At 44.6% G+C, this 26825-nt stretch overlaps 1 protein-coding gene across 4 annotated transcripts in view; it reads left to right on the top strand.

Annotated features, from left to right (window-relative positions):
- Positions 1 to 26825, top strand: part of SMG6 (SMG6 nonsense mediated mRNA decay factor) — a 196455-nt gene that overhangs the window by 28194 nt on the left and 141436 nt on the right. For all 4 annotated transcript variants that reach the window (XM_065908908.1, XM_065908909.1, XM_065908910.1 and 1 more), the window contains exons 9-10: positions 17545 to 17606; positions 24398 to 24543. In XM_065908908.1, the coding sequence (XP_065764980.1) occupies positions 17545 to 17606; positions 24398 to 24543 (208 nt within the window). The remainder of the gene's footprint in view (positions 1 to 17544; positions 17607 to 24397; positions 24544 to 26825) is intronic.

Consider the following 26825-nt stretch of genomic DNA (forward strand, 5'->3'; position numbering starts at 1 on the left):
AATAATAGAGAAGAGTTGAGTCTCTATGCAGGTAGGTAGATGTTTTGTCCTTGGTAACTCGGTTATTTCATTGCCCCATAATTATATCATCATAGCAGAGAATGTTAGCTTGATTTTTTGGCCTCATGTGTACAAAGATTTTATATCTGTAAGGTGTATACCATGTATTTTTTCAGGGTTGCTGTGGGTATTATCTTAGCTTCATGTCGTTGATGTGGCCCTTACCTTTTGTAAAGTAGTTTGCAGTGTGTACCCCATGTCATTCTCCTCCACCCTGGCAGCTATTTGAAAATATTTTTCTGTGAACTGAGATTTGACAGCGTGTGGTGACAGGGGTTCATCTGAGCCTCTTTCTACAGGACGAGGCTACAGCTTGGCTCTTTTTCTCAGGCCATAAGAAAGTTATCTCATCAAGAGAACTCTCAAAGAAAAGCAGAACTGGGACTGGGTTTTTTCAGGTATTAATCCTATGAGTTTGCAGTGAGGAACAGTCCCTACCAGGCAAGGACTGATCCGCCTGCCTGGATCACTGCTGGACTCTCAGGCCGATGTCTGTCTTTGTCTCTTTGTGGTTGGCCGTGAGTGGAAGTTTCTCAAAGTACATTGGCCCTACCTGCAAACCCTTAACGCCTCACATGACCTCGGTCACCAAACCACTTCAGGGCTTTATTTTTATCCTAGCCGTTTCGTTTCAAGATGTGAGGTTGGTTTCTTTCCTCTAGCAGAGCACAGTTCTCTAGGGGGACGAAACAGAGTGCCAGGGTGCAGTTGAGGCTGGTTAGACACCAAAACCACACTCTTCGTCTTTTGGGGCTTGAGACGTGACATAAAGCCATGCTGCAAACACCAGCTTCCACATGGTGAAGAAACCTGATCAGAAACTCGCTTCATTAGGGTTTGTGTTCCTTTAATTTATGTTTTTAGACAAGTCCAATGAGGAAGAGGTATGCCTGCCCCATTCTGCTTCAGCCAGAAATCTGATTCTAAGAATGGACACTGGCTTAAAATCCAGTATTTCCCAGCTGAAGGTTTTTCTTCTTCCCCAGGGGCGTTGATGAGAACTCTCACAACTCACCAGGTCTCAGGAAACCGGATTACCAACATATCCTGTTCGCGTGCTTGTGTGTATTCTGTGTTACCCACAGGCCACTTTCCACCCCACGTGACCTTTAGTTACCATCCGGAAAGTCAGGACCCAGATACCAGTCAGATTTTCCAGACTTTGGTTTGGTTTAGACATTTTAAAAAATGTTAGCAGTAGTAATTTTACAGAGACTTTCTCGCGTGGCACGCACAGTAAATGGGAAGTTAGACATCCTGAAGGGAGGAGGAAAGGCTGCCCCTGTACTCTTTTCAGTAACATGTTTGAAAATGTGAGCATTCACAAGAAAACTTGCTACTGAAATGCACAGGGAAGGAGAAGAGAATTATCTGATTGGTTAGAAGTCAAGTCCATGCCCCAGTTCTTAGGTTTCAAGACTAAATTCTGAAGTTTTTGTTGCCTTCTTTGTAAACTTGTGACGTTGATTATTGGAGTTGCTGATAACACACTGCACTGAATATTATTTTAGTCAGCATCTCTCCGTGTAAATGGACTGTAATGAGTCAGATCATCAGACTGCCAGTGGCCTGCAGACTGTACTGTGCTTAGTCCTAAGCTCAGTCGTGTCTGACTCTTGGTTACCCCGGGAACTGTAGCCCACCAGGCACCTCCATCCATGGGATTCTCCAGGCAAGAATACTGGAGTGGGTTACCATGTCCTCCTCCAGAGGATCTTCCCAACCTAGGGATAGAACCCAGGTCTCTCCCTCCTTGCAGGCAGATTCTTTACCGTCTGAGCCACTAGGGAAGCCCTAAGAATTACTTTATTACCTTCCTATGTAAGGAGTTGTTTAAAAAGAAGAACATGTGACAGAGAGATGTACATGGCCCACAAGGCCTAAACTATTTAGTACCTGACCCTGTACCAACTAAAAGTTGGCCCACCACTGCTTCAGAAGCTGAAAGGGTGAAGGCAGGTAACCCAGAGGTCCTTTAAGACGTTGATTGTCACCGGAGGTGTTTCCGCCTTTTGGGGACACAGTTCACTTTTCAGGTCTGTCACCGTGGGATGTTTAGCATTCCTGACTTGTCCACTAGATGCCAGTGGCTGGCCTCCACTTTTCCAAGTACTCCCTGGGAGGGGTGGAAGTATTTTGGTTGCGAACTGTTGATTTAGCACCTACTGAGATTAGAAAAACACCTTGTTAAGGTTTCTCCCTTCATTTCCTCTCAGTCAGAGAAACAGACTTGGCGTTTGGTCCTTCACGGCATAGGGATCAACCACAGTGAGAGAATTCCAGTCACTGGCGGAATAAGGAGAATTTTCAGTGTAGAATAAAAAGGTTGTAAGGAAGCCATTTAATGAGTGTGTTTGTTGCTTGTTCACCCTTCAGGATACTCATTCAGGTTGACGTATGATTTGTGAAAGGTTTGTTTTGATGTTGGCCATGCCTTGAAAAGCATGTTCCTCTCTATGTGAGAGGAAGAGTGGCCATCTTTGACCTTAACGTCCAGATGATTTTGAGATCTGTGGGAATCTGTATGGTGTACTTGAGAGACTTGTTCAAAGCCAATGTAAAGACGTAGTTTTGGCATCTCCTGAATAATCTGATATCCAGACTTAAGCCAGAACGCTGGGGTTAGAGAATTTTCCAGCCTGGGAGAGCCGACTGAGAAAAGTCCTCCTCTGGCTGCTCACCAAGTTAGACAAGGGAGCAATCAGCTGCTGATTTCCAGCCAACTGGAATGTATGTGCGGGTGTGCTATAAATTGTCCCCTAGGATCCAGCTCCTAGCCTGCGAAGAAATTCTTATTCCAAGTGAGAATGAGACCCTTCCCCTGCACCCATGTTCAAGCTGCAGCTGCTGTAGGAAGGAATGGAGGAGTGAGACGATGTTACTGGTAGTGAGTGGGAGCGGCTCACTTTCTTTCTAGCATTCTGTCTGTTGGGCGGAGGGAGAGACTGCACTGACCTTTGTGTTTTCTCCATGTTGCCTTTCTCACCAGTTTCCTGTTTCTTTAAGTTTCTGACCATGCTCATGGGGAGATGTATCTGCAGTCCTGTGATTTGCCATCCTTCTCCACTCTTTAAGGTCCCAGGATTTCATCTGTCTGCTCATTTTGCTGCCTTGGGTGTGATGTTTGGGCTAAGGTAGAGAATGTGAAATAGCTGTCTTTTTGGCGTGTGATCTTACCCCAGTCGGCAGACTCTTTGTTTGGCTCCAGGGGGAAACTTGGGTTTTTCCCCTCCTGGAAGCCTTTTACTTTACTCATAAATATTTAATATTGAAGTTACTGCTCAGTTTTATTTTCCCAAGTATTGGTATATAGGCTCCCTAGACCAGAAGGAACTTAAAATATGATCGAGATGCTTTCTGATGCTCAAGTCCCTGTAAAAATCTATTTACCACACAGTTTTATTATTAAGAGCTTCATTGATTTTTCCAGTTGTTTTATTTTCTATCTCTCTACCAATTCAAGGTTTATTGAGAGTCTGCTTTGGGAATCATGAGGCATCTCTCCTCCTCTGTTGCTCTTTCCTTGTCATTCAGGCCTAGAACATGCACCCAGGTGATGTGGGGGGTCCCTGGTAGCATTGCTCTTACTGAATTGTACTTTGGTGTAAAGTCATCATTCAGTTCAGTTCGGTTGCTCAGTCGTGTCCAACTCTTTGTGACCCCATGGACTAACTCACGCCAGGCCTCCCTGTCCATCACCAGCTCCTGGAGTTTACTCAAGCTCACATCCATCGAGTCAGTGATGCCATCCAGTCAGCTCATCCTCTGTCGTTCCCTTCTCCTGCTGTCTTTAATCTTTCCCAGCATCAGGGTCTTTTCCAAAGATTCAGTTCTTGGTATCAGGTGGCCAAAGTATTGGAGTTTCAGCTTCAGCATCAGTCCTTCCAGTGAATATTCAGGACTGATTTCCTTTAGGATGGACTGGTTGAACAGTATGAACAGTAAGGTCATCAGCCTATATTAAAACAATAAAGAGGTCTAGGGAATTATTGCTGTTTGCATTACCAGGTCTCTTTGTGGAAACTGCGGGAGAAATTTTTGCTTTTAGTATCAGAGATAGTTGTGGGGCGGATTTTTTTTTTTTTTTTTTTTAAAAACCTCATGCACATTTACTAATTTGTTAATTCAGAATAATTCTCTATTTTAGTTATTCCAGAAGTTAGAACTGAACTTGTAACTGGCTTTATAAGTGTCAAGGGTTTCTGGCATGCTTTTTTTGTCATGTCCTTATTACTCCTGACCTCTAATCTTTATCTCTCTGGCTCCTCTGTTTTCTCTTTTTTAAAATTTTGTCTTGCAGTGCAGTATATACCTTTATACATGACCCTAAATAACTTGCTTCACAGTTTTATATGGACATTTTTCTCTTTTGTCTTGCTTGTTCAGTTGTGAAACCTTTTTCTCAGGTCAGCTAATCATCTCTGAGTGGATCAGGATTTTTCCTGTCCCCATTCAGGTCATTTCCATAAATACTTAATGAATATTTTTGTATGTTGTTTTTTATTCTAGGCACTGCACCTAGAAAGGCAAATGATAAATAGTAGTCCTTTCTTCAAAGATGCAGTATAGTAAGAAAAATGGATATGTAAATAAATACTTATAATGAAATGTTACGCATGAATAGAAATCCATACACCATATAGAGGTAGTACAGAGGAAAAGAAATTAACTCATGATGAGCAAGGAAGGCACCCTAGAAAAGTGACGTGTCCTTCATTTTGAAGGATGAAACAAGTTCTTCAGGGAGATGCGGGTAGCAGAATTTTCTGGCATGGATTAAAATCGTGGTGGTTGCTTCTGAGATTCCTAGTCAGGAGTCTGTCATTAGAACATCTTGGGCCATGGTACAGATGTCCACACTGATGCTGTCTAATCAGTCAGCTAGAACCGAAGAGTCATCACAGAGTGGATACTTCTAGGCTTTTGATTTGGCCCAAGCTTAGAAGTGAATCCTTCAAATAGTTCTTCTCTGCTTTATTTTATGCATTAGCAAAGGTTGAGTCATCCTACAGTCATGCCTTCCATCATTCTGGGAAGCTTTCTGAGCCAAGCCCAGCTTGGCTTGGGAATAAGTTATGCTTTGTGTTGTAACCATTGGCAATAAGTCCTATTCTTGCTCTTCACATGCATAGTAGGACTGCAACTACTGAATCATAAGGGAGAGAGGATTTGGAATAATACCTCTGCCGATTTGCATTTTTCTGGGGTGTTTCTTTCTTGGTAAAGATACTAGAGTCTTACTCTATCTAATGAGATTTTGAGCTGACTTGTGCCACAAATCTCTGAGATATTCAGCCCTAATTTGTAAAGCAAACTCTTTGTAAGTCAGTTGACATTCTCTTTGAGGAATTTCTTCGGCATATTTTCTTTAAGACTTTTGGACAGATCTGTAAAACAGTATGGCTTTTAAAATACTTTGAAGTGACATGTATCAAAAGGTTGGCTAAGACACTAGTGGATGCCCTCGCTGCCCCCTCAGAAGCTTTCCCTTGTGGTTGATGTAGACTTGGAGTCAGTTCTTCTGGATCATATTCCTAAATTTCTTTTTATTTCTGTGAACGTGTTTCTCAGGCTTGCTCCTTGTTTTTACATCTGAAAAACGGGATCCAGTTTTGTACCATCAACAAATCTGGTGTTTAACACCTGTGTAGCTTTCTTGCACCTCGGTGGAGCCACAGACTTCAGCACGGTCACCTTCATTTTTACCACCTCAGGTTAGAGTTTGATGGGGGTTAGGACACTTGGGCAAAGGGTACTGGCATGAAATAAAGGCTTTTTGTGGGACAGCGGAAAAGATTGGGATAATTTAAAGAAAACTTTATTACAGAGTAGTATACATACAGGAAAGGGCCTACATCAAAGGCATAGAGGCTGATGAATTGTCACAGACTAAGCAAACTGTGTTGTCCAGTGTAATTGGTTTTTGACTTGCTGTTTCTGTGCTTCCCTTTCTTTTGAACTCTAAACTTACATTTTCCCTATATATTTAATAGGAACAGTGAGAGGGATAAAGCACTGTAAATAAGTTCGGAAGAAGTTCATGCTCATGATTTCCCTGTTTTCTGATGTGCCCAGGATTGATTTTCATTGTTGAGAGAGGATAAGGAGAACACAGAGGAGAATTGCATCAAAGATAAGACATTTGAAAGTGTTTGTCATGTCTTTTGAACCAGATATTTTGAGTCTGGGAACCAGCACCAAAAGGATATGACTGACAGAAAACTAGATGGAAGCAGGCCTTCCTCCAGTCACAGTGAAACTGAGTCTGTCACCAAAAGTGCTGTGGTTTTCAGCCTTGTTGTTGAACACTCTGGCTATTGGGGGAACAGTGACATCACAGCCTGTCTGCTCCTGGAGATGCTTGGGTCCAGCTGGGATGTGGGATCCTTCAAGTACTGTGTTGCACGTTTATAGCCTTGTCTTTGGTGTCCAGGTAAATGCCAGGCTATGTCAGCTCATGTTGTCATCTATGTGTAACCCATTTTTATTTCAGCCGTTTTCTTCCCCAGTCCACTGCTGGCTGCCAGTGAGGTGTAGAGGTGCCTCTGCTGATAAAGAACAGATACAGAAATTCACATCCAAACCTGAATAACCGTTTTTAACTTGAAACACTTTTCCTAGGAGTCGATGGGCCAGAATCCTTTCCTTATTTGGTGCCTTGCTCAAATCCAAAGCTCACGTGAGGTTGTCAGAGCTCCCTATCAGGCTGGCTATTTGCTTTTTTGGTGCCCACGGCAGAATGGTTTGTGAAACCTTTTTTGTGACCACATCTTTCTTAAACTGAGCCCTCGTTCCCCTCTGGGTTCTTAAACTAGTTCTTACTCCTCCCTTTCCTGAGAGATTCAGGGGTTTTCCTGTATTGTGGTAGGTGGGTAGGCTGGGGTGGGTGGTGGTGGAGGGGGTATGTTTTCAGACATTTTTTTCCAGACTTTGCACAGTCCCTTGGTGATAGTCCGTAAATGCACTTGTCTTCTTTGACTCTTGAAGAACTACTGCCTTATTAAACAGGTGGATTGAGGATTTGTCTAGAAAAATGTTAGGGTTTTTATTTTACTAGTTTATTACTGCTATTTTACTGACATGGAGAATAAGCTTTTATTCGCTTTTCTCACTTTTCTTTTTTCTCCCTTCTGGCCGGCATTTTCCTTGGGTGCAGTTGTTAAGTGCTTCCACCAACATGCATGATATGATCTGGACTAGAAGTATCTACTTCTCTTCATGTGCAATACTTCTCTCTTGGTTTGGACCACTGGTCTCTCAGTGAATGACACCTGAGGCAGTGATGGGTTTTTGTTTGGGGTTGCCTTAGCTTTTGGCCTTTAGAAATATCCTCAATGTCATTCTTGGTTCTGCCAAAAAGGTTGCCTTTTTTTTTTTTTTAAAGGTGAAAGATTAAGAGCTCAGAGTCTGGAAGCAGACTTGGACTGGTCACTTAACCCCTCTGTGCTTAGTTTTCTCATCTGTAACTTAGAAATAATAGTAGTACTTACCTCACAGGATTGTTGTGAGGTGAAATGGGCCGATAATCATAAGGTGCTTAGAAATGTGCCTTACACAGAGAAGGTGCTGGGGAAGTTTTGACTGTCACTAAGGCAGTTGAGCATAACACTTGCTTTGTTTGGCTAGGAAATCTTCAGCTCTCCGTGTCTGAATTGTGTCTGAGTAGCTTGAGAGTCCTTTTAACTCCTAAAGCACAGAGCAAGCTCTGTAAATTTAATCTGTCCTTAGTTGGGAGCTGTTCCCAAGCTTCTGAAAGGTGCAGTCCAATAGTTAAAATCAGCTGTTAGGCCATACTTCACACTGTGTGGATTATATATGTGGGCAGAAGAGTAGAGTAGGCTCCTCCAGTCGTTTGCTCCCTTGGCTGAGTCTCACTTGTGCCTCGGGATGTGTGTCTTTTCCTCCTAACATGGGGTACACCAGAAATTGTGAAAGTGGGGGATATTGTAATCTTAGAGCAAACTCACATCCTTTCATCTCTTCAGCCTGCTGTCCATCACTGTTGATCATTTCTTGTCCTGGGATATAGAAACAAATCATTCACTAAAGGACATCAGTTTAGAATGGAGCTGACCACTGTGGTGGTTACTTAAAAGAAATGAAATAAAACTAAAAATTCAGTTCTTCAGTCACAGGAGCCACCTTTCACTCATTACCCACCTGTGGCCAGTGGCTACTGTATTAGTCAGTGAAGATAAGAATTATTTCCATCACCATGGAGAAATGCTACGGGCAGAGCTGGTCTAAAGACAGACATGTGTATGTGATTAAGATGTACCGTGAGACCCAGAATCACAGAGGCATGTGAAACAGTCTCTGCGTCTAGAAGATAAGGTGTCAAGCTCAGCCTGGAGGTGGGGTTTGGGAAGAGGGGTTTAAGCAAGGAAAAGTAGGGCTTTGTTAGATATATTTAATAGAAAGGAGTGCATGCAAAGGAATTAGACAGAGACTGGGCATAGCAACAGGGAGAACACGGTGCATTTAGGGCACCATGAATAAATCTTCGTTGCTGAGGGCAGGCTCTGTCAACAAGAAGGGAGGCAGTAGGAGCAGCCAAAGACCAGACTGGACAGGCTGTTTGTTCACCACATATTTACAGGTTATTTTTTATGAGCCTGCTGGCTGTGGTGAATAAAGTCCACAAAGTCATGGTATGTGCATACAAATTGGCAACGAATGCTGTAAAAGCCGTGTAAAGCCGAGCAGTGGTTCTCAAACTTTGCTGTATAGTATAATCACCTGGGAAGCTTTTAAAGATCCTGATGCCCAGGTTTCACCCCCTCGCCAGTTAAGTCAGAAAGAATATCTGGAGACAGAAGCCAGGCATCGTATTTTTCAAAGATTCATAGGCAATTCCAGTGAATGTGAGGGTGGGGAACCCCCGGGCTAGAGAGGCAGGATGGCCTCCATAGCCTCCTTCCGTGTGTCCTCAGTGGGGCTGTGTGTGATACAGTTAGGGGTCAGGGAGCTGCCGGAGCAGAGGGTGTAGGAGATGACTACACAGGACTCTCTGTCGGCCATTGTAAGGACTTTGGCTTTTATTCTCATGTTAGCTGTGGTCTCTTCTTGTCCAGTCTCTTAAGCTGGAATATAGCAGATGGAGCTATTACTCAGGATCAAAACCCTTAGTTCCTGATAGTACTGTTTTTCTTTGACCTTCCAGAAAGGTAGGGGTGTGTGTGTGTGTGTGTGTGTGTATTTAAACTTTTTTTTTATGCTGGGGTATATAGCAGATTAACAACGTTGTGATAGTTTTAAGTGGACAGCAGGACTCAGCCATGCATACATGTATCCGTTTTCCCCAAATTCCTCTCCCGTCCAGGCTGCCACATAACACTGAGCAGAGTTCCCTGTGCCGTCCAGCAGGTCCTTGTTGGTTATCCATTTTAAATAGAGCAGAGTGTACATGTTGATCCCAAACTCCCTGTCTCTTTCCCCCATTCTTACCCCCTGGCAGCCACACGTTTGTTCTCTTAGTCTGTGAGTCTGTCAGAGAGAGAGATTTAAACTCTCATAGTGATGAGTATGTTATTTCCCTCCAGCATTAATATTAGTACTGGACTGTTTTTCTTGAGGTTTTTTTTTCTGTGTATTACCTGGATAATCTGTCTTACCATTAGATTCTTCAACAGTTATTTACTGAATATGTATTAAGTATAAACACTATGCTGCTGCTGCTGCTAAGTCGCTTCAGTCGTGTCTGACTCTGTGCGACCCCGTAGACGGCAGCCCACCAGGCTCCCCCGTCCCTGGGATTCTCCAGGCAAGAATACTGGAGTGGGTTGCCATTTCCTTCTCCAGTGCATGAAAGTGAAAAGTGAAAGTGAAGTCGCTCAGTCGTGTCTGACTCTTAGCAACTCCATGGACCGCAGCCTACCAGGCTCCTCCATCCATGGGATTTTCCAGGCAAGAGTACTGGAGTGGGTTGCCATTGCCATCTCTGAAACACTATGCTAGGCTGTTTAAAAATATTATTGAAAGGAAATAAGAGAATTTCCAGTTTATTTCTGAAGATGACATCTGTGTTTCACTTAGTTTGAGTAAGACTTCTACATGATTCTAAAGACTTCTACTTGGTCTGGGCCACTGCTAGTCTCTGTAAATTGAGTTACTTAGAACTGGAACCATTGGGAGTAGGGACAAAGGATCATTTGAGCATGAAATGATGGTTTTCTCTGTCTTCCCTCTATTTTTCTGTCTCTGTTGCCACTGGAGGATTACAGCAGTTTCTAAACTGGTCTCCTGGCTTCTGAACACTTTTATCTCCCCCCCCCCCAAAAAAAAAAGCTAAAATTTCTAAACAGCAGCCAGAACATCCTTTTAAAAATAGAGCTTTGCTCATGTCACTACCCTACTCAAAACCATTCAGTATCACTCACAAGATCAAGCTCTTTAATGAGGACTTCTGCAACTTGGCCCAGCCTATTTCTCCAGCCTCCTTCTTGCAGAATCACTCACCTGGCCAGGCCAGTTAACAGCGTGCCATTCTTGGGAGCATCATTTACGCTGTCTTCTTTTCTTTTGACACATAGACGTGACTCTTTAATCCACTTTTTCTCTGTCATCTCTGACGCTTCTACTGTGGAAATAGACATCGTCCTATACTTGCCTTATCATGGTGCTTTATAATTGTGTTACCCACTGAGCAGAGATTCTCTCTGCTTTATTCATAGTTCATGCACAGTGTCATGTACCTAGATGATGGCAAGTCAGTTTTTGTTGAATGAATGAATGAATGAGTGGGGTAGACACAGGGTAAGAAGGACCTCACTCACTATCATCAACGCACTATTGACCCATTCATTTAAAAGATGGTTTGAACTATGTGCCTTTGGAAAGCTATTTTCTAGTTGCTCACCTGATCACCAAGTGGGAGCTTCAGCCCTTCCTCTTCTCTCCCACTTTGTGCAGATGCACAGTTGTCCCAGTTCCCCCATTTTTTTGGGTGGATGGGCATGAGAGTTCCCAGACTCTGAGAGAGATGAGTCAGAAAGAAGACTCATTCAGAAAGTCACTCAGTCAGAGCAGCAGTGCTGCCCTTTGGCTGAACTTTCTCTCTTTCCCTGTGCATCTTGAGCTTCTCAGTCGGTGGCACCTCTGAGCTCCAGGTCGTCAGGCCACACAGCACAGGCATTCATAAGCCTTAGTCTGGTACTTTCTCCTGATTAGGGCTGTTTTGGGAGAACTCCCGGGGCTCTCTGGCCTAAGTGAAGTACTGATTGGGCTTGGATGTGTTGTGTTTTCACCCAGCCCCTTAGCCCCATAGTGGCTTCCAAGCTGGAAGCGTTGAGACCCCCATTCATATTTCTCTCTAGCTTTCGGAGTGTTTGAGTTCAGAAGCTATGGGAGCAGCAGTCTTTGGCATTTGGTGTATTTTGTGCTATCATCACAGAATAGGCTGGTGTTTGCTGAGAAGCCGGCAAGAAGGATTCGATTTAGTTAGAACTCTGCATCTGTGGGCTTTTAGAATTGGAAGGAGCACTGTGGATTGGTGATTCCCCTGCGCTGGTAGGTGGGAGGGTAGCTGTCAGAACTTCCTGGGCGGTGGGGCTTATTTTAAAACAGCCCAGGAGCATCATTGCTGTTTCCACTGTGTGTGTGGTAGCCCTCAAGTGTTGTGCAGATCCAAGCATTTTTTTGAGACCCCAGTGTTACAGAGGAGCCCAGGGATAAGCAAGCTTTTTCTGGAAAGAACCAGATAGTATTTTAGGCTTTGGGACATACACTCTCTGCTACAGCCACTCAACTCTGCCTTTGTAGGGGGAAAGCAGCCACAGACAATATGAAACAAGCAAGTGTGGCTGTATTTCAGTAGAACCCTCTTTGTGGACCCCAACATTTAAACGTCGTATGATTTTCATGTGTCATGAAAAATTCTTTCAATTTTTTTCAGTGGGTAAAAAACATACGAACCACTCTTAGCTCATGGACCATGCTAAAAAACCCTTCGGCCATAATTTGCTGACCTATGATCTAGCCCAGGGGTTCCCAGTCTGGCTGTCTTTCAGAATTACCTGGAGACATTTTCAAAACGTTGACTCCCAGGCCCCTTTCTCCCTCCCTGAGGACTCTGATTCTGAAGGCCTGGGGAATCTGTATTTTTTACAGAATTCATTCTTGTGATGTGTACGTACTCAGGGATATGGAATTGCTGATACTCATCTCACCCAGCCTTCTCATTTTATTTATTTTTTGTCTGTATCACTAAAAACTTGATTACCTTTTATACTGAGTATTATTCCATTGTATGGATAGAGACCGCTTTTTATCGACCTGCTCATCAGTGGATGTGCTTTTCTGTTCTTCGACTGCTGTGAGTAATGACCAGTGAGCATCTCTGTGCCAGTTTTTGTTTCTCTTGGGTATATATCAAGGCGTGGGATTGCTGGGTCGTGTGGTTACCTCCTCCTTCCTCTGCACACACTTGCATTTTAGGACGTGGGCTGCTCCCCACAGTGCTCACATGCCTGCCTGCCCTGTCACGCCGTGAGCTTGCTTCACCTTGAATACCCTGCTGAACCCAGCACCTGCGTGTGTGTGTGTGGTCGCAGTTGTCCAGTCACGTCCAGCTCTTTGTGACCCCATGAACTGCAGGGATTGTCCCAACTGTCCATGGGATTTTCCAGGCAAGAATACTAGAGTAGATTGTCATTTCTTCCTCCACAGCCTTCTCATCTTACCGTTGAAGAAAGAGCCTTAGAAATTTTATGTGACTCGTCGACAGTTATATATAGCAAATGAATGGCATAACCGAAATTCAAACCCAGGTCTTAAACCCAGTTCAGTGGTCTTTGTTCAAACTGTTTTATACCACTTCCTACACCCGTAAACAAATAAGCCATAAATACAGAATAGTCACAGATGCGTGATTCTTTCTCTTTTGTTTAGACCTAGTGCCAGTCACCCTCCCGAGAGCCAGCCGGTACTCTGAGCTCGGCTGCCCCCTGCTCACTGGGTTTTCTGGAGCTGACTGCTGATTTGCCGTTTAGCCCCGTTTCCCTCTGGTCTTCTGGCTCTAAGTAGGGGAGATAGTGAAGCAATAGTAAGTAAATTGCTTTCATGTAAGACTTTGTTGAGGCAGCACTAAGCTGCTGTGTGAGAGTGAGAACCATTGTTTGAAGGGGTCCCTAGTTTTAAGAGGCCATGTTTTACACTTGAGGTCACATGGCTCCAATCCAGCCTTTTAAGTAGGACATCACTACATGGAGCTTGGGCTTAATTAGAGCTAATTGAGCTGTCATCCTGCCCAGAATGGTTCAGGGGAGAAGAAACTGAAGGTGAGGAGTAATTCACCATACCTGCTCCACCTCCGTCTCGGCGGAGCTCTTTGGGATTTGAGGATTGATTTTGTGGTTTGCTCTGTCTTGTCCCTGCAAGGCATCTGAGTCTTGCCACCTGACTTGCCTTTGCATTGTTCGTCATCTATACCCTGGAAAGAGGAATCCTGGATGTTCTAATGAACAATTTTGTTCCTACTGTATGGTGGTTACACTGCGGACTTAATCCATCAGCTTCCACATTCTACATCCTCACTTTCTCTTTCATCTTCTTAGATCTCCCTGCCACAGACTTTTCTGCCCGAGGGAAAGTGACAGTAAGGGAAACACAGTCCTCCTGTCACCTTCATAGTCAGAAGGCCTTGTTCTAGGTTTCGGGGCATAAATGGGGCGGTGGCACGTTCATATGTTATTTGCTTACCTTTTATTTTTGGACTGCAAGTTTTTGGCTTTGAGGACCCTGTCTTGTTAGTCTGCTCTTGCTTGTGCCTGGCAGGGGTGCTGGGGTGAAGGGCAGCTTCATCTCTGTGCTGTCAATCCTCTCCACCTTGTAATCTGAGCACTTTGGGAGGTGATGACTGGGCTTTGATGGCGGGCTCTGAGAGTCCTTGACTACTTCTAACAGGTACCATTGAAACTTGGCCTTCACCCATGTTGTGTCATGTCTAAGAGTATAGAGCCCCCTTTTAAAACACAACGAAGTTTTTTTTTTTTTTAATTTTTAATACTTGGTATGTAAAAGTAGAGACATTCCAGATGAATAAATTAGAGAGTGATAGTTTATATTTCCCCAGACCCTCTTAAGATGCATGCTGGAGTTCCTCTTAATACCAAGTTTTCTCCTACTGTCCTTAAAATGATTCACTTTTCAGTATTCAGTTTTCTATACAGCTCTTTTGAAGGAGAAACAGCTCTTTGGAATTGAAACTGGGCATATTTCAGAGGCCTCTCCTCTGGTGATACCTTGCTGCCTCTCAGCAGCTTCTTTCTCCTTCCTTGCTCAGCAGTTCACAGAGCACTTAGGCAGTTCTGAGTGCTGATAACCAGGGCAGGCATAAGACATTTGCTCCTCAGAATGCTTTAATTTGTATTATTTCATTTTATCCTTTCAGCTCTGAGTTAGGTGACATCAGTGGTAGAAATTCCATTTTATAGTTTAGGAACAACCCAAGCCGTTTTAACTCATAATCCCATGGTTAATGGCCAGGTAGACTTTACTGTGAGTGTCCTACCCACCGTTAGTGTCTCTTTCAGATGGTATAGACGACTCAGGTGTCCACAGTGAGTTGGTTTTGGACTTTGAACCAAAGAGCCAGGCACCCTTCAATAATTCTAACACCTTCTCTCAGGGCTACACCCAAGAAGCATTTCTGGTTTCTGGTGAACAGTATGTAATTGCACAAGGAAGATCTGGAGACAGATAGCCTGACCACACAAGGAGAAACGGTTCTTTTCTCCACCTGAAGGAGACCATCCGAGTGTCCTGTTAAGAACCGAGAAGTTCCAAACGTGAGACCAGTCCAGGGTGATGTGTTGGAGAGAGGAAGCTCAGACTGAGGCCATCCTTCCTGTGGACTTGGTGTCAGTTCAGTTCAGTTCAGTCGCTCAGTCGTGTCTGACTCTGTGTCAGTTAAGTTGTCCTCCAGTTCTGCCTCAGCACTTGGTGACTTCATGTTGATATCTACGATGACGCTTAGTCCCATTTTAATCAACGTGTAACAAATCCACTTCCTCAGAATAGCATACTTTACCTTTCTCTAGAATGTATCTACATTTTAGCTCCTTTCTGCTCAGAATGTTGGTGACAAATAGAGAGAAACTATATTTAGGGTTGCAGGTACTTTCATGCTAAAAATAAAGCAGTGGTTCTCATTAACCAAGGTCAGAGAGAATGTGTGTGTAGTTTGAGTTTGCTAAGATTCCCTTCACTAACACTAGTTGAGAAACAATGCATTGAAATCCGCTTTCTACTGGATACAGGTAAAATACACTCAGGGCAGGTATGAACTCAGGTAATTAAGTCGGAGTCATCTGCTACCCTGAGGGTAAGATTTTTGGGAGATATGTAGCTAGAATCACAGTATTAAAAGACCCCATGATGCACTCATTTTATTGCAAGAGGCGTTGTGGGTCATGCAGTATGTTTCCTACCTAATCAGTAACGAAAATTTGAAGATAAAACTGAACTGCTGTTTTAGTTGTGCTTCTTCCCTCATCAGCCCTTCATGAATAAGCTCACCAATTCTTTTCCTGAGACAGACGGTGGTTTAAGGGGAGAACTGTTTTGAAATCAGAAGACCTGGGTTCAGGTTCTAACTCTGCCATGTACTGGTTTAAGTTGCTTCAATTTTTGAGCTGTGTTGCAGCTGGGGGATAATAACTGGCTTGAATGAGATGGGTTAATACTGTTTATCCAGTGACCTTGTATGTATAAATATAACTGGTTATGGATGAGTTAACGGTTAATGATTGACAGCTGGCAAAAGGGACAATTGAGTTAAAACAGGAATAGAGAGAAATATATATATTTTTACCTTTTTATTTTGAAATAATCTTATACCCATGGAAAAGCTATAAGAATAAGACAAAGAACTCCTGCTTTACCCGGTCCTCCAGTTGTTAACATTTTACCACCTGCTCCTTGGGAGAGGGCTTCCCGCTGACAGCTGAGTGTTTACAGCATACTGAGCATGGGGGGTACTGTCATCTCTATCGTGTAGAAGGGAAATCTTTGGGAGGTTCCGTTTGTTGTGTCTCCATCGTGTAAAAGGGAAAACTTAGGGAGGTTACATCTGTTGCCCGAGACCCTGTAGCAGGTAAGTGGCAGAGGTTTGAGGGGTAAGTTTCCACTACCTTCCTTGGCATTCTAACCCAGGCCTTGCCACTAACCATGGCAGAACCATTGGCCATTAGTTTTGCAGCAGTTCCTCATCTTTCCCTTCTGTTCATGGAACCCAGTGTCCCCCAGGTCCTGACTCACCTCTCTATAGAGACAGGTTACCTTCCGTAAAGTATCCTTCTTAACTCCAGAATTCAGTGTTTGATCTGGTATTGCTGATTAAATGTAATTCGTTTAAGCAAAAATAAAGACTGAAAGACTGAAGATTATATGCAGTTTGTGGTTGAAGTCGCTGGTTAGGTGAGAATGCCCTCCTTTCCTCACACTCAGTTTCCGTGTGAAATTGGTGGCACTGCCACAATTTGATTGGTTTTCTCTTTTGCAAGAGTATAAACCTTTTGGGCATCCAGGGTGCTCGACCGTTCCTTGTCCTAAGCACCCACTCTTGAGGGATTCTTGATCCTTCTTCCTGTCTGGCTGCAAGGCCCTGAGCACATTTCTTCCAGGAGACCAGGGAGGATGATAGGGTTTGATTTTGAGATTACTCCTACTGGCTTTGAAGTTTTTTTCCCTCCCTTGTTTTGCTCAGAAGACTCTCTCTCCTAGTTTTTGATAAAAGTAGATTTTCTAGAACCTTGAATTGAGATTGCAAATTTGGTGACTCATGGATGTGAGCCAGATATGGCTGGCAAATGCGTGTTTTTGGCTTGCCTAATGTTTAAAAAAACTTTTTTTTGTTAGTAGCTAACATTTAAAAGCCAGAGGATTTCACATAAAAGATCAGCACTCAGTTTTTATTTAAAAGAAAAAAAGAGAGAGAGAGAGAGAAAGGTTCTAACTTTGGTTTTAAAAGCCAGAGAAGTACAATTTGATGAGCTAGTTAGTGGTGGGTTTCCTTACCCTTGGTTTCCAAAGAAGAATTTTGCTTTTGGGATAGGTAGAAAAACAGCTTGTAAGAAAGAGTATGGCCTTATGCAGGATCTTCATTATTCCTGTCTTGCCCTTGCCACTGTTTCATTTCCATCATATGAGGCCAGAGTGACTTCTGGATGGCAGAGGGCGACAGGCATCTTGGTTTCTACTCAGCTTAGCTGGTACTCGGTGCTTCGCTCCCTGCACGCAGGCACTACTGCCAGCAGGGGGTGCTGTCTCCTCACTGAGCCTGCTGTTCTCTTGGCTCAGCTGAGCAGCAGCTGTTGGGCATGGGCCCTGGGTCTGTGTGAGAGTTTGGGCATGTTCATTTGGTTCCCATCCCTAGTGCCCACCCCTTAGACCCTGGCCAGGTTATTGTGTCACTAGGGACTCTGCTCAGTAACAGGAAACTGGGGAAAGTTTAATTGTTTTCTCCTCTCTCTTTTTCCCATGCAGCTGAACAAAAGGTTCATCCTCAGTTTTCTCCATGCCCATGGGAAGCTGTTTACCCGGATTGGGTAAGTGTGCAGGATGTTTATTTTATTTTCCTACATTACAAGTCATTTTGGAATTTAATATTGTTAGCAACTAGACTGTGTTTGTAACTGAGGGCACAGGGTGTGAATTCTTAGGGGCCTCCACCTTCCCTCCCCTTCCCTCCACTCACTCTCCTACTGTGCTCATGAAGTTTGGGAAACGTTACTCTCCCTCCCTCTGACTCCCCTTTCCCTACCTTTATTAAAACCCCCTTTAACCAGAGTCGTTCCCCACCCCCCACCCCTAATCCCTCTGGGTTTCTCTTTCCTCTGCCTTCCGGCTCAGCCCCTAGTGAGCTCCTCAAGGAAGTCATGCTTAGTCCATGGGTGCAGCTGCCAGGGGTCCTTCTTGGGGGAAAGTAGTATCCACTCATTTTCCCTTAAGGAGAAGGGAAAAAGAGTGGACAGTAATTTTTTTTCTCCAATTTCTCTCCCTTCAAACCATACCCCTTCTTCCTGTGCTCGGTTTCTGGCACCATGTTGCTGACCCCAGTAAATGCTAAGACTTTTCTATGGTTTCACTGGCCACCATGGATTTCCGTATAAACCTCAGGGAAGGTGGTATGTGGGAGACCCTGTTATTTAGCCCTGTAAGTCTCTGGGAAGAGACCACGTTTCGAGTGGTCTTTTGGTGGATCAGAGTTTCTCCTGACTGTGAAGCCAGTGCTCCTGCGCTAAGTGCTTCCTTACTCCAGGAGAGGAACAGGCGGCAGTGCCCGCAGGTCTTCTCTGCATTTTAATGCATTCTCAGTTGGGGGTTTTCTGGTGCACTGCCCTTTGAGGTGCTTGTTTTAGACTCCAGTTCCCCCCGTTGTTGTGTTTCCCTTTCGCTTTCTGTCATAACCTTGTAAGTCTATCTCTTAACGCTCTAGAAGGTTTCCTTAGTGGGAGAAGCTGAAAGGCTTTGTCCTGTTTGGAGGAACACTGTTGAACGTGTTGGTGAACTAGAAACTGTGCCTTTTACATACTCATGTATCATCAACCTGGGCAAGAGTGACGAGGATGGCTGTAGTCTTGACTTCGAAATGACTTGGAAAACTTGGAGCAGTGCAGTAGATGCCTGTCTGCTAGCAGAAACATGTGTGAAGTAGTTCACTCAGCAAAGGAAGCTGGGCACCTCAGTAGCAACCCCCCCGTCCCGCCCCCAGGTCAGCTCTACTCTGGAGGGAGTTTTTGTTCAGCACTGCTGCAACCCTAGTGCCTGGCATGTAGTTGGTGCTCAGTAAACAGTTGTAGGAATAAGTGAATCACTACAAGAAATGGGTAGATTGCAAAAGACTGGAGAGAAGGAATCTAGAATTCTGTTGGGTCATCATAGACCCAGGCCAGTCAGTAGTGAATAATGTGAAGCTGTAGTTTCAGGGTGGGTAAGATTATATTATTTCATACAATAGCACATCATATCAGGAAAAATTACTGTACTACCCTTAAAATAGGTGCTGTGATTCTTCATCTCTTTATTCTTTAAAAATTCTCATTAAAAAAAAAAAAAAATCTCTTTCCTTTACTACCTTTCTTGTCAGTATCTTCTCTCCTTTCTTCCTTTTGCTCTCTTTGCCCTTTAAATTTTTCTACCATGTTTGCTTTAAGTCAGGATTTCTCAACCTCAGTACTACTGATATTTTGAACCTTATAATTCTTAATTGTAGGGGCTGTCCTGTGTTGAACAGCATCCCAAGCTCTACCTGCTACATGCCAGTAGCATCCTTTCCCCTCACCCCCCGGTGTGACAATTAAAATGTCTCCAGACATTGCCAAATGTTCCCTGTGGTGCAGAATTGCTCCTATCGAGAACAACCGCCATAGTTATTGCTCAGCTCTGTTAGAAACTTCTGGGACTAAAAACGTTAGAAATCTTAGTCCAGGATATAGGAACGTTTAAGATATATATATATATAAAATCAGATTATGCATTAGTTAAAACCCTGTTTTTCCCCCTTTTAAATTTCTCATGTTTAGATATATTTTGGAGAAAGTTTGGAAAAGACTCGCAATAATGATAAAAAAGCTAGAAATGATTTCTGAGAAGATAAATGAATCTTTAAAAAATAAGATAACCAAAGGTTTACTTAAAGACAGCTGTTGGGGGTACCCTAACTGTGTTTAACTATTAGAGTCATAAGCAAATAGTTTTGATTTCTGTGGGATGACAGCAAGAGAAAAATAAGCTTATGTTGCAGCTGGAGAGGTTTGGGTTATATGTAAGAAAATTTCACAGAGGGAAGGTGTTCAGGAATTTTCTTCTCTGTTGAAAAATGAGCAGATCATCTCATTTGTCAGAGGTGGTTTCCTGTGGTCCAGATTATTTTTCAAGATCTCTTCCATTCCTGCATATAACCAACTCTGTTGGCAAAAAGATAAGGCCAGTCTAGTTCCACCTTCATGAACACTGAGTTGTAGTAGTGTTCACATGAGGAAAATGCATGTAAATTCTAGGCACTTCAGCTCCTCAGTGAGTATTCCTCTTGTGCTCTCTTGGAGGTGAAAAGAGAATTGAGCCCCATATTTATTCTGGAAGGCAGAGAAACAGCAATAATTTTTCTATTGGAAATAAAAAAAAAACCCCAAACTATAGAAGTCTGTAAGACCAGAAGAGCAATGAGCCCAAGCCACACACAGCAACATGGACTGCTGCCTAATTACCAAGAAGATGTGAAATGTGGGAGGCGTTGAAAACGAATTAAGAGTGCGGAGATTGTAATGGGGAGCAGCTGAAGACACATCCACTGTCCCGCCTGCCTGCTGAGAAAAGCCCCGGCAGCGTGGCCCTCCCAGGCTTTGTCTTCTCTGGGCCCGTGTTCCCTGCTGCATCCGCGTGCACTTGAGGGCCTACTGTGTGCCACACCCGGTCTCCTTCCTCTCAGCAGCCGGCAAAAAAAGAAATTCCAAGTGTTTGATGGATTCAGGTGCCAAAAAGTTTGTTTTTCTCTGCCGACTAGTTCTAAGACCTCGAGAGGGAGCGAGTCAGAGCGTCTGTGGTCTCTGGTTTCCTTATCAGTAGTTTAAGCAGATGAGCTCCAAGGTCTGTTCCAGTCCCCCTGTCCTGTAGCCCTGCGATTTTTGTTTCTCATGGCTGCCCTGTCTCACGGTCGAGCTGTTTGGTTTGGTTTGGTTTTGCTACTGGTTTGCTCCTATCTTGTACAGTTTTAAAAAATGAAGATGTTAAGAAAAATTAGGGAGCCTGATTCTTTCCCGCAGAGAATATTGTCAGGCCAGCTGTGTTCCCCAGCATCTGAGGGGTTGGGTCCTGCCCCGTTAGTCACCGTCTGAGTCACTCCCGGGTCTGGTCCCAGTACTGTCTGAAAGATTGGTTTCTTGAAACTGCCATTCACAGGAGACAAGGTGTCTCTTGAGATCCCTTCAGAAAGCGGTCACTTCAGCCAGTGAAATGCACATCCTACAAGTGATCATACAGTTTTAAAAGACAGGGCCAGAGTCCTCCTGGGCTCAGGAAACGGAATTGGGCAGGAGTGCTGTGTGGCTCCTGACAAACACTGGCTCTCCCAGGGAGAGGCACAGCGGACCTGCATTCGGACTCCTCTGAGGGGGTCAGGAAGCCGGCCATCCGTAGACTTCTGACTTGTGATGAAGAGAATAATTTAGCTTCCCATTGTAGCCTAGGTTGAAGTTGCCACTTTAGTTTTTTCCTTGCTTGCCGAGTCATGCTCTTTGCACACTTTCAAGATCTCTTGGAATTCAAAGACTCGTGTGTTTATTTTGGACTTCGAATTGTTAAAAATATTATGTTTGTGTCTTGATTTACTTTTTAAAACTAGAAATGTATTATATACAAAAGCCAGAAGTATTCATCGTAGGGGAAATCTTTTTACTGTATACAGTGCCCTTTGTAAAATATTTAGAAAACCCAGCAAAAAGAAGAAATAAAAAATTATTCCTATTCTCACTATCCAGAGATAACTATCCACCGTTAAAATGATGTGTATTATCTTCTCTTCCATACATCACACATATGCATTCTCATATTTATTCTTTATAAATATCTATAAAAGGGATCACATTAAACTACTTTAAAACTGTCTTCAGTTAATATATATTAAACTTAAAAATATCTGATACAGTTTTAAAAAATAGAATTCAATTGTATGGATATGCCATTTTAATTATCTGATGTTGTTGGATGTTTTAGGCTGCGTCCAGTTTTTTTCTGTTATAAATTGCTATCTTTTTATGCTTTCTTGCCTTTTCTCTGTTGCTGCTACTGCTGCTGCTGCTTGTGTAAAACTTTTACAATTATTACATAAGTAATATATAAAAATCTCCTTGTAAAAGTATAGTATGCTTTTCTAAAATTTCTTTCAACTCTTTCCCAACCCCTGTGCCCTCCAAAGAGATAGTGCTAGACATCAAGTTATATATTCTTCAGACTTTTTTATTGCATTTGCTTAATTACTTATGTAGCCATAAAAACCATCATTTTATTTTGTGGGTTTTTTCCCTAAACAAATTGTATTCTGTCATTATCCCAGTTTTAGTATAATTTTCATTCTGCAGTATGGGGTGGAGCAAAGAGAAAGAAATAAAACTACTTACAGGTAATTGAAGACCAAAACCAGAGAACATTTTGGTTACGAAATTGGGCACGGAAACGCCGTTATTGAACTCTGAGGAAGAATCTTTTATCTGCGTGTCCTTCAGTTGTTGCCTCACAAAGCTGATGTTGAGAACTCCATCTTCCCTCGTATCTCAGAATTGGAGTTACTCTAACTCATACCCTTATGCATTTGATTTCTTTTTCTTTTGTCTTAATCATTGTGAACTAGCTGAAAGGTGAACAGCAAATTTTTCTTTTCTTTTTTTTAACTTAAAAAAGACGATGTGGACATTTAGCCTGGTGCTCGTTTGAGACTTCAGTCTGACCTAGGGAGTGATAATGGCTGTGTTTCAATTCCCATCCCGGGAAAGAGTCTTCCTCAGACACAGCCTCGAAGCAGGACCGTCCCACGTGACACTTCTGTCATGTCGTTCTCTGCTGGCTCTCTACCGCCTTTCAACACAGAGACACATGGCTCCGGAACTTGCCCAGTGTGGCTGCTTTTCAAGCAGCGTGAACGCTGCGATTCTCGTAATGAGACGTGCTAGCCCCCCTCCCCACCTCCAACCAGAAAGAGTGCTGCACAGTGTCAAGGTTTAAAATGAAACCTTTGTTACAGCCCAGGGGGAAAAATGGATCCAGTCCAGCCCCAAACATATCACTCTCTGCCATTCCAAACCGACCAAGAGTTTTAATGGTTGTGAAGCTTTTCAGAGGTGGAAGAAAATCAGTGTGTTTTGATTATTTTGTTGTTGGGTGGTGGCGACAGGAGTGTGGTGTGGGGTGGCACTTGAAATGGCATGTAGGGAGAAGAAAGCAAATGCCTGGCATGTTTTGTGCCAATGAAAATGAGGGCAGCTCAGCAGAGAAGTGCACTGGAACATAAGCTGTAATTGACCCGAAACTGTGGCGTGACTGCTGGGTGCTGGGGGGTCATTCACAGGAGTTGCCTCCAAGGGCAAGGAATGAAACTTGCCAGGCTTTCAGAAGGCTCTGGAGAGGGTGCTCACTACACCCTGGAGAAAGGGTTGAGGTTCAGGTGAAAGCAGAAGCACCCTTCCCTAGGACTCGAGACTGTGTTGTATCCTTTTAGGAGGATTCCCTTCCCTGTGGCTTTCCAGAAGCTATTTATTAATCCAAGCAGGTACTCTTCCTCACCCTCCTCTCCCCCCACCCCAGTACACACGCAGTGTACCACAAGCAGTTTGTTTGTTTGTGGGGGGGTGTGTGAGAATGGATGAAAGATACTCTGGTGACCGTGAATTGTTCGGCATGGCCCTCAGGCCCATGTGCCTGGTTTTCTTCTTTCTCTAGCACCGAGTTTGAATTTGCTTTTTATTTCTGAGGACTTCAGCTGTGGTTTGTTCCCATTGCCAGAGGAGCTCCAGGCATGCACCACTGTTCTGTGGCCACGTTTGGCAAGCAGTGGTTTGAATGACCTCTCCTTAGGAGCGCCGGGTCACTGGCTAGATTTCTGCCTCCCTACATTACAGGCTCTTCCTGTATTGGGAGTGGCAGTTGGCCAGGGCATTATATTTCCACAGGCCTGAAAACATACAGACCCTGATGAGCAGAGCCCTTGTGAGAGGGAGGAGGACAGCAACCCAGGAAAGGCTGAAACAGGTCATCAGGGCCCCCGATCGAGGGGTTCTCCAAGGGACGTTTGGAGTCCTTACGTGGAACAATTCGTGTGCTAGTCCCTGCATTGACAGCAGCAGAACTGCGTCTGAGCACCTCTCTGAAGTGAAGCTTTGAGTAGAAGAACCTTTAGATTCACAAATCTCTTCCTAGAATATGGTTTTCATACCAGAGAGTTTGGGGACTATGCTGGCCTTAGAGCTTAAAGGAAATTTGTTCACTATTTAGAAAAACTGATGGTTTCAGAGAGAAACTTTGATTTCAGCTTGAATCCAGTTATTGCCAGAGGTTAGGAAATAGCATACCAAAGCGTAATAACTCATGGTGATTTATCCAAAAAATTGAGTTGTTTCCATCTCTAAACCCTGAACGCGTCTTTCTCTTAAATTTGCTCACAACCTTAGGGTACTCGGAAGGTTTGTGAAGGCAAAGAAACATCCTAGGTGTTAGCTGTTCGCTTTTCTGAGAAAGAAGGAGAGAGAGGGAGGGAAGGAATGAATGAATGAGTGCATGTGTGTGTGTGTCCGCGCGCGCTGAGTGCTCTCGGGGATGTGCCTCACTGATGGGCTGGCTGTGCTTGTAGGATGGAGACATTCTCTGCAGTGGCTGAGAAGGTCCTCAAGGAGTTCCAGGTGTTGCTGCAGCACAGCCCCTCTCCTATTGGAAGTACCCGCATGCTACAGCTTATGACCATCAACATGTTTGCTGTACACAACTCCCAGTTGAAAGGTAAGGAACATCCAGTTTTTTAATCTAGACAGATAAAGATTAATCTATCTTCTTTTCTGTGCTGCCATAGCACTACACAGTCCCCCAAACACACACACACACACGCACGCACACAGGCCCCCCCAACACACATACATGCGCACACACACACACACCCCTTCCTCTTTTCCTCCATTGCCTTTCAGATCTTTCATGGACTCTCTGAAATCTGTTCAACTCTCTAGTGCCTGGGTGGGATGGTTGGAGGGAATCATGGGTATAGAGCTTAATTTGCAAACCCAGAGATGCTGCTGCACATCTGGCTGTGCTGAAGGCAGCAGCAAGGCCTCTCGGAGGCTGCAGACCCAGAGCCTGTCCCGGGGGGGAGGCATTGCTGAAATGTTTCATTGCAGAGACCATACGCTTGGCAGGGATGGGGAATAGCTGTTTCTGGACTCATGTACCCTGTTTGTTCAATATGGAAAAGTCTAGTTCCCTATGGGATATCCCTTGTGGGAGTCTGCCAGGGAGTAAGAACAGAGAATTGATGAGCTTTGGTGACTCAAATCTGGAAGCAAAAAACGCACCAGCCCCAGAGTTTGGCAGATGTAGTGGTATGCATTCTGAGATGCTTTTCTGAACACTGGGTTTTTGGTTTTTTTTTTTTGATGTGAGGTGGGAGGTGGGGAAGGAGAAATGGGGGAGGGGCTGATTGGCAGGATTTGTAAATGTTCTGGTGACCAGGTCACAGTGGAAGGATATTAACCGGATCCCTTTCCTTCCCTCCACCCCGCTGAGGTAAGGATGATGTGGTTTGACTTGATGGAAATCTGTAGCCTGAAGGTGACATTATTTTGTGTGTTTGTTTGCAAAGGAGACTTGGTCCAAGCTGCCAGAAAATCATTTCAGACCTTCAACAGAGAGTGTCTGGTCTCAGGGTTAGAAGGTTGTCACCTGCAATCCCAAGAAGTGGGAATTGCCATACGGAGAGACTCCATTGTAAAGCAGACCCAGTGTTTCTGGACGAAGTCTCACTGGTTCTTTCATGGCACCTTTTCTTAGTGATCTCTGTCACTCTGAAGTTGGTTTATTTCCCTTTCCCATTTGTATTTAGAGTTATGCTTCAGCCTGCTCCGGTGGGGTGGGAGGGGGTGTTCTCCCTGATGAGCAGGCAGGCTGCACTTTCCCTTGAGATTTGGCTCCTCCTGGGACTCCGCCAGGTCCTCTGCTGGTTTGCCTGGGTTTTCCATCACATGTGAATCCTAGAGGGTGTTCTCTCACGCTGTCTGCTGCAGCATTTACAATTCCTTGCAGAAGGTGAAATGCACAGGTTTAGGTGCCATTTTGAACTTGTCTGAATATGTCCAGGAACAGCACTGAGGAAGCACGCAATCCTGAGGGGCAGTGGTGGTTTCTAGGAAGGAGGAAATACAGTTTGTAAAGGGTGGTGAGGCGGTCAGTCCAGAGGGGCGGGAACTTGATCCCTTCCTCCTCTCTTGAGGGTCTCGAGGGTCGGGCCCCCAGGTGGGAAGCTCGCGGGCTCGGAGGAGTGGAGCCTCCCGAGCTGGCTTCCTGCTCACCTCCCTGCCTCCCTCTAGCAGCATCAGAGTCAGTGAGCCGCCTGTCCCAGAGCACAGCCTCTGCCGAGGTACTGTTTCCCCATCAGGGGACCTGGAGGTGTGAATGTAAAGGCCCCACAGCTCTAGCCTGCGGAGCCTCTGTTGTCAGCAACTTCCGCTCCACGGAAAGGAAGATGTTGGCCTTTTCATAGGCCACCAATGAGTCCTTTCCTTGGAGCTGTTGTAAAGTTAAAAGCTAAGAAAATACGGGTGAGAGGAAGGCGAGACGGTGAGAACAGAGGAAGGGGGAAGTAGCGCTTGCCCCTTGGAGGTCAGCATGCTTTTTCTCAAACTCTTCCCCATGGTCGCTCCTCACGAGGACCTGCTCGCCCGGAAGGACACGTCGCAGCCCGTGCGTGAGACCCCGCCACTGGCTCCGGCTTTGTCCTGACGCTCACCTCCGCGGGGCAGCTGGGGCCGAGAGCTGAGGTGGTCCAAGGGTGTTTCAGGGAAACACAGCCCGGGCCACAGGATGTAACACTCAGCTAGGACAGAGCGCTCTGTGGACACGCTGCCAAGTACCCGGTGTGCAGCTGAGGCGGCCGTCCAGACCCCACTGTGTGGGCTGCCATTGGGAGAGGGGTGAGCGGAGCACTCAGCGGGGCTGGCTGGTGGGAAGATGCACTTTTCCATTTCCCAGCATGTGAGTCATCTTTGCTGGGCCCCTGTGCTGTGCTCGCACGG

Source organism: Muntiacus reevesi, chromosome 18 (assembly GCF_963930625.1).
Source record: "Muntiacus reevesi chromosome 18, mMunRee1.1, whole genome shotgun sequence".
Lineage (NCBI taxonomy): Eukaryota > Metazoa > Chordata > Mammalia > Artiodactyla > Cervidae > Muntiacus > Muntiacus reevesi.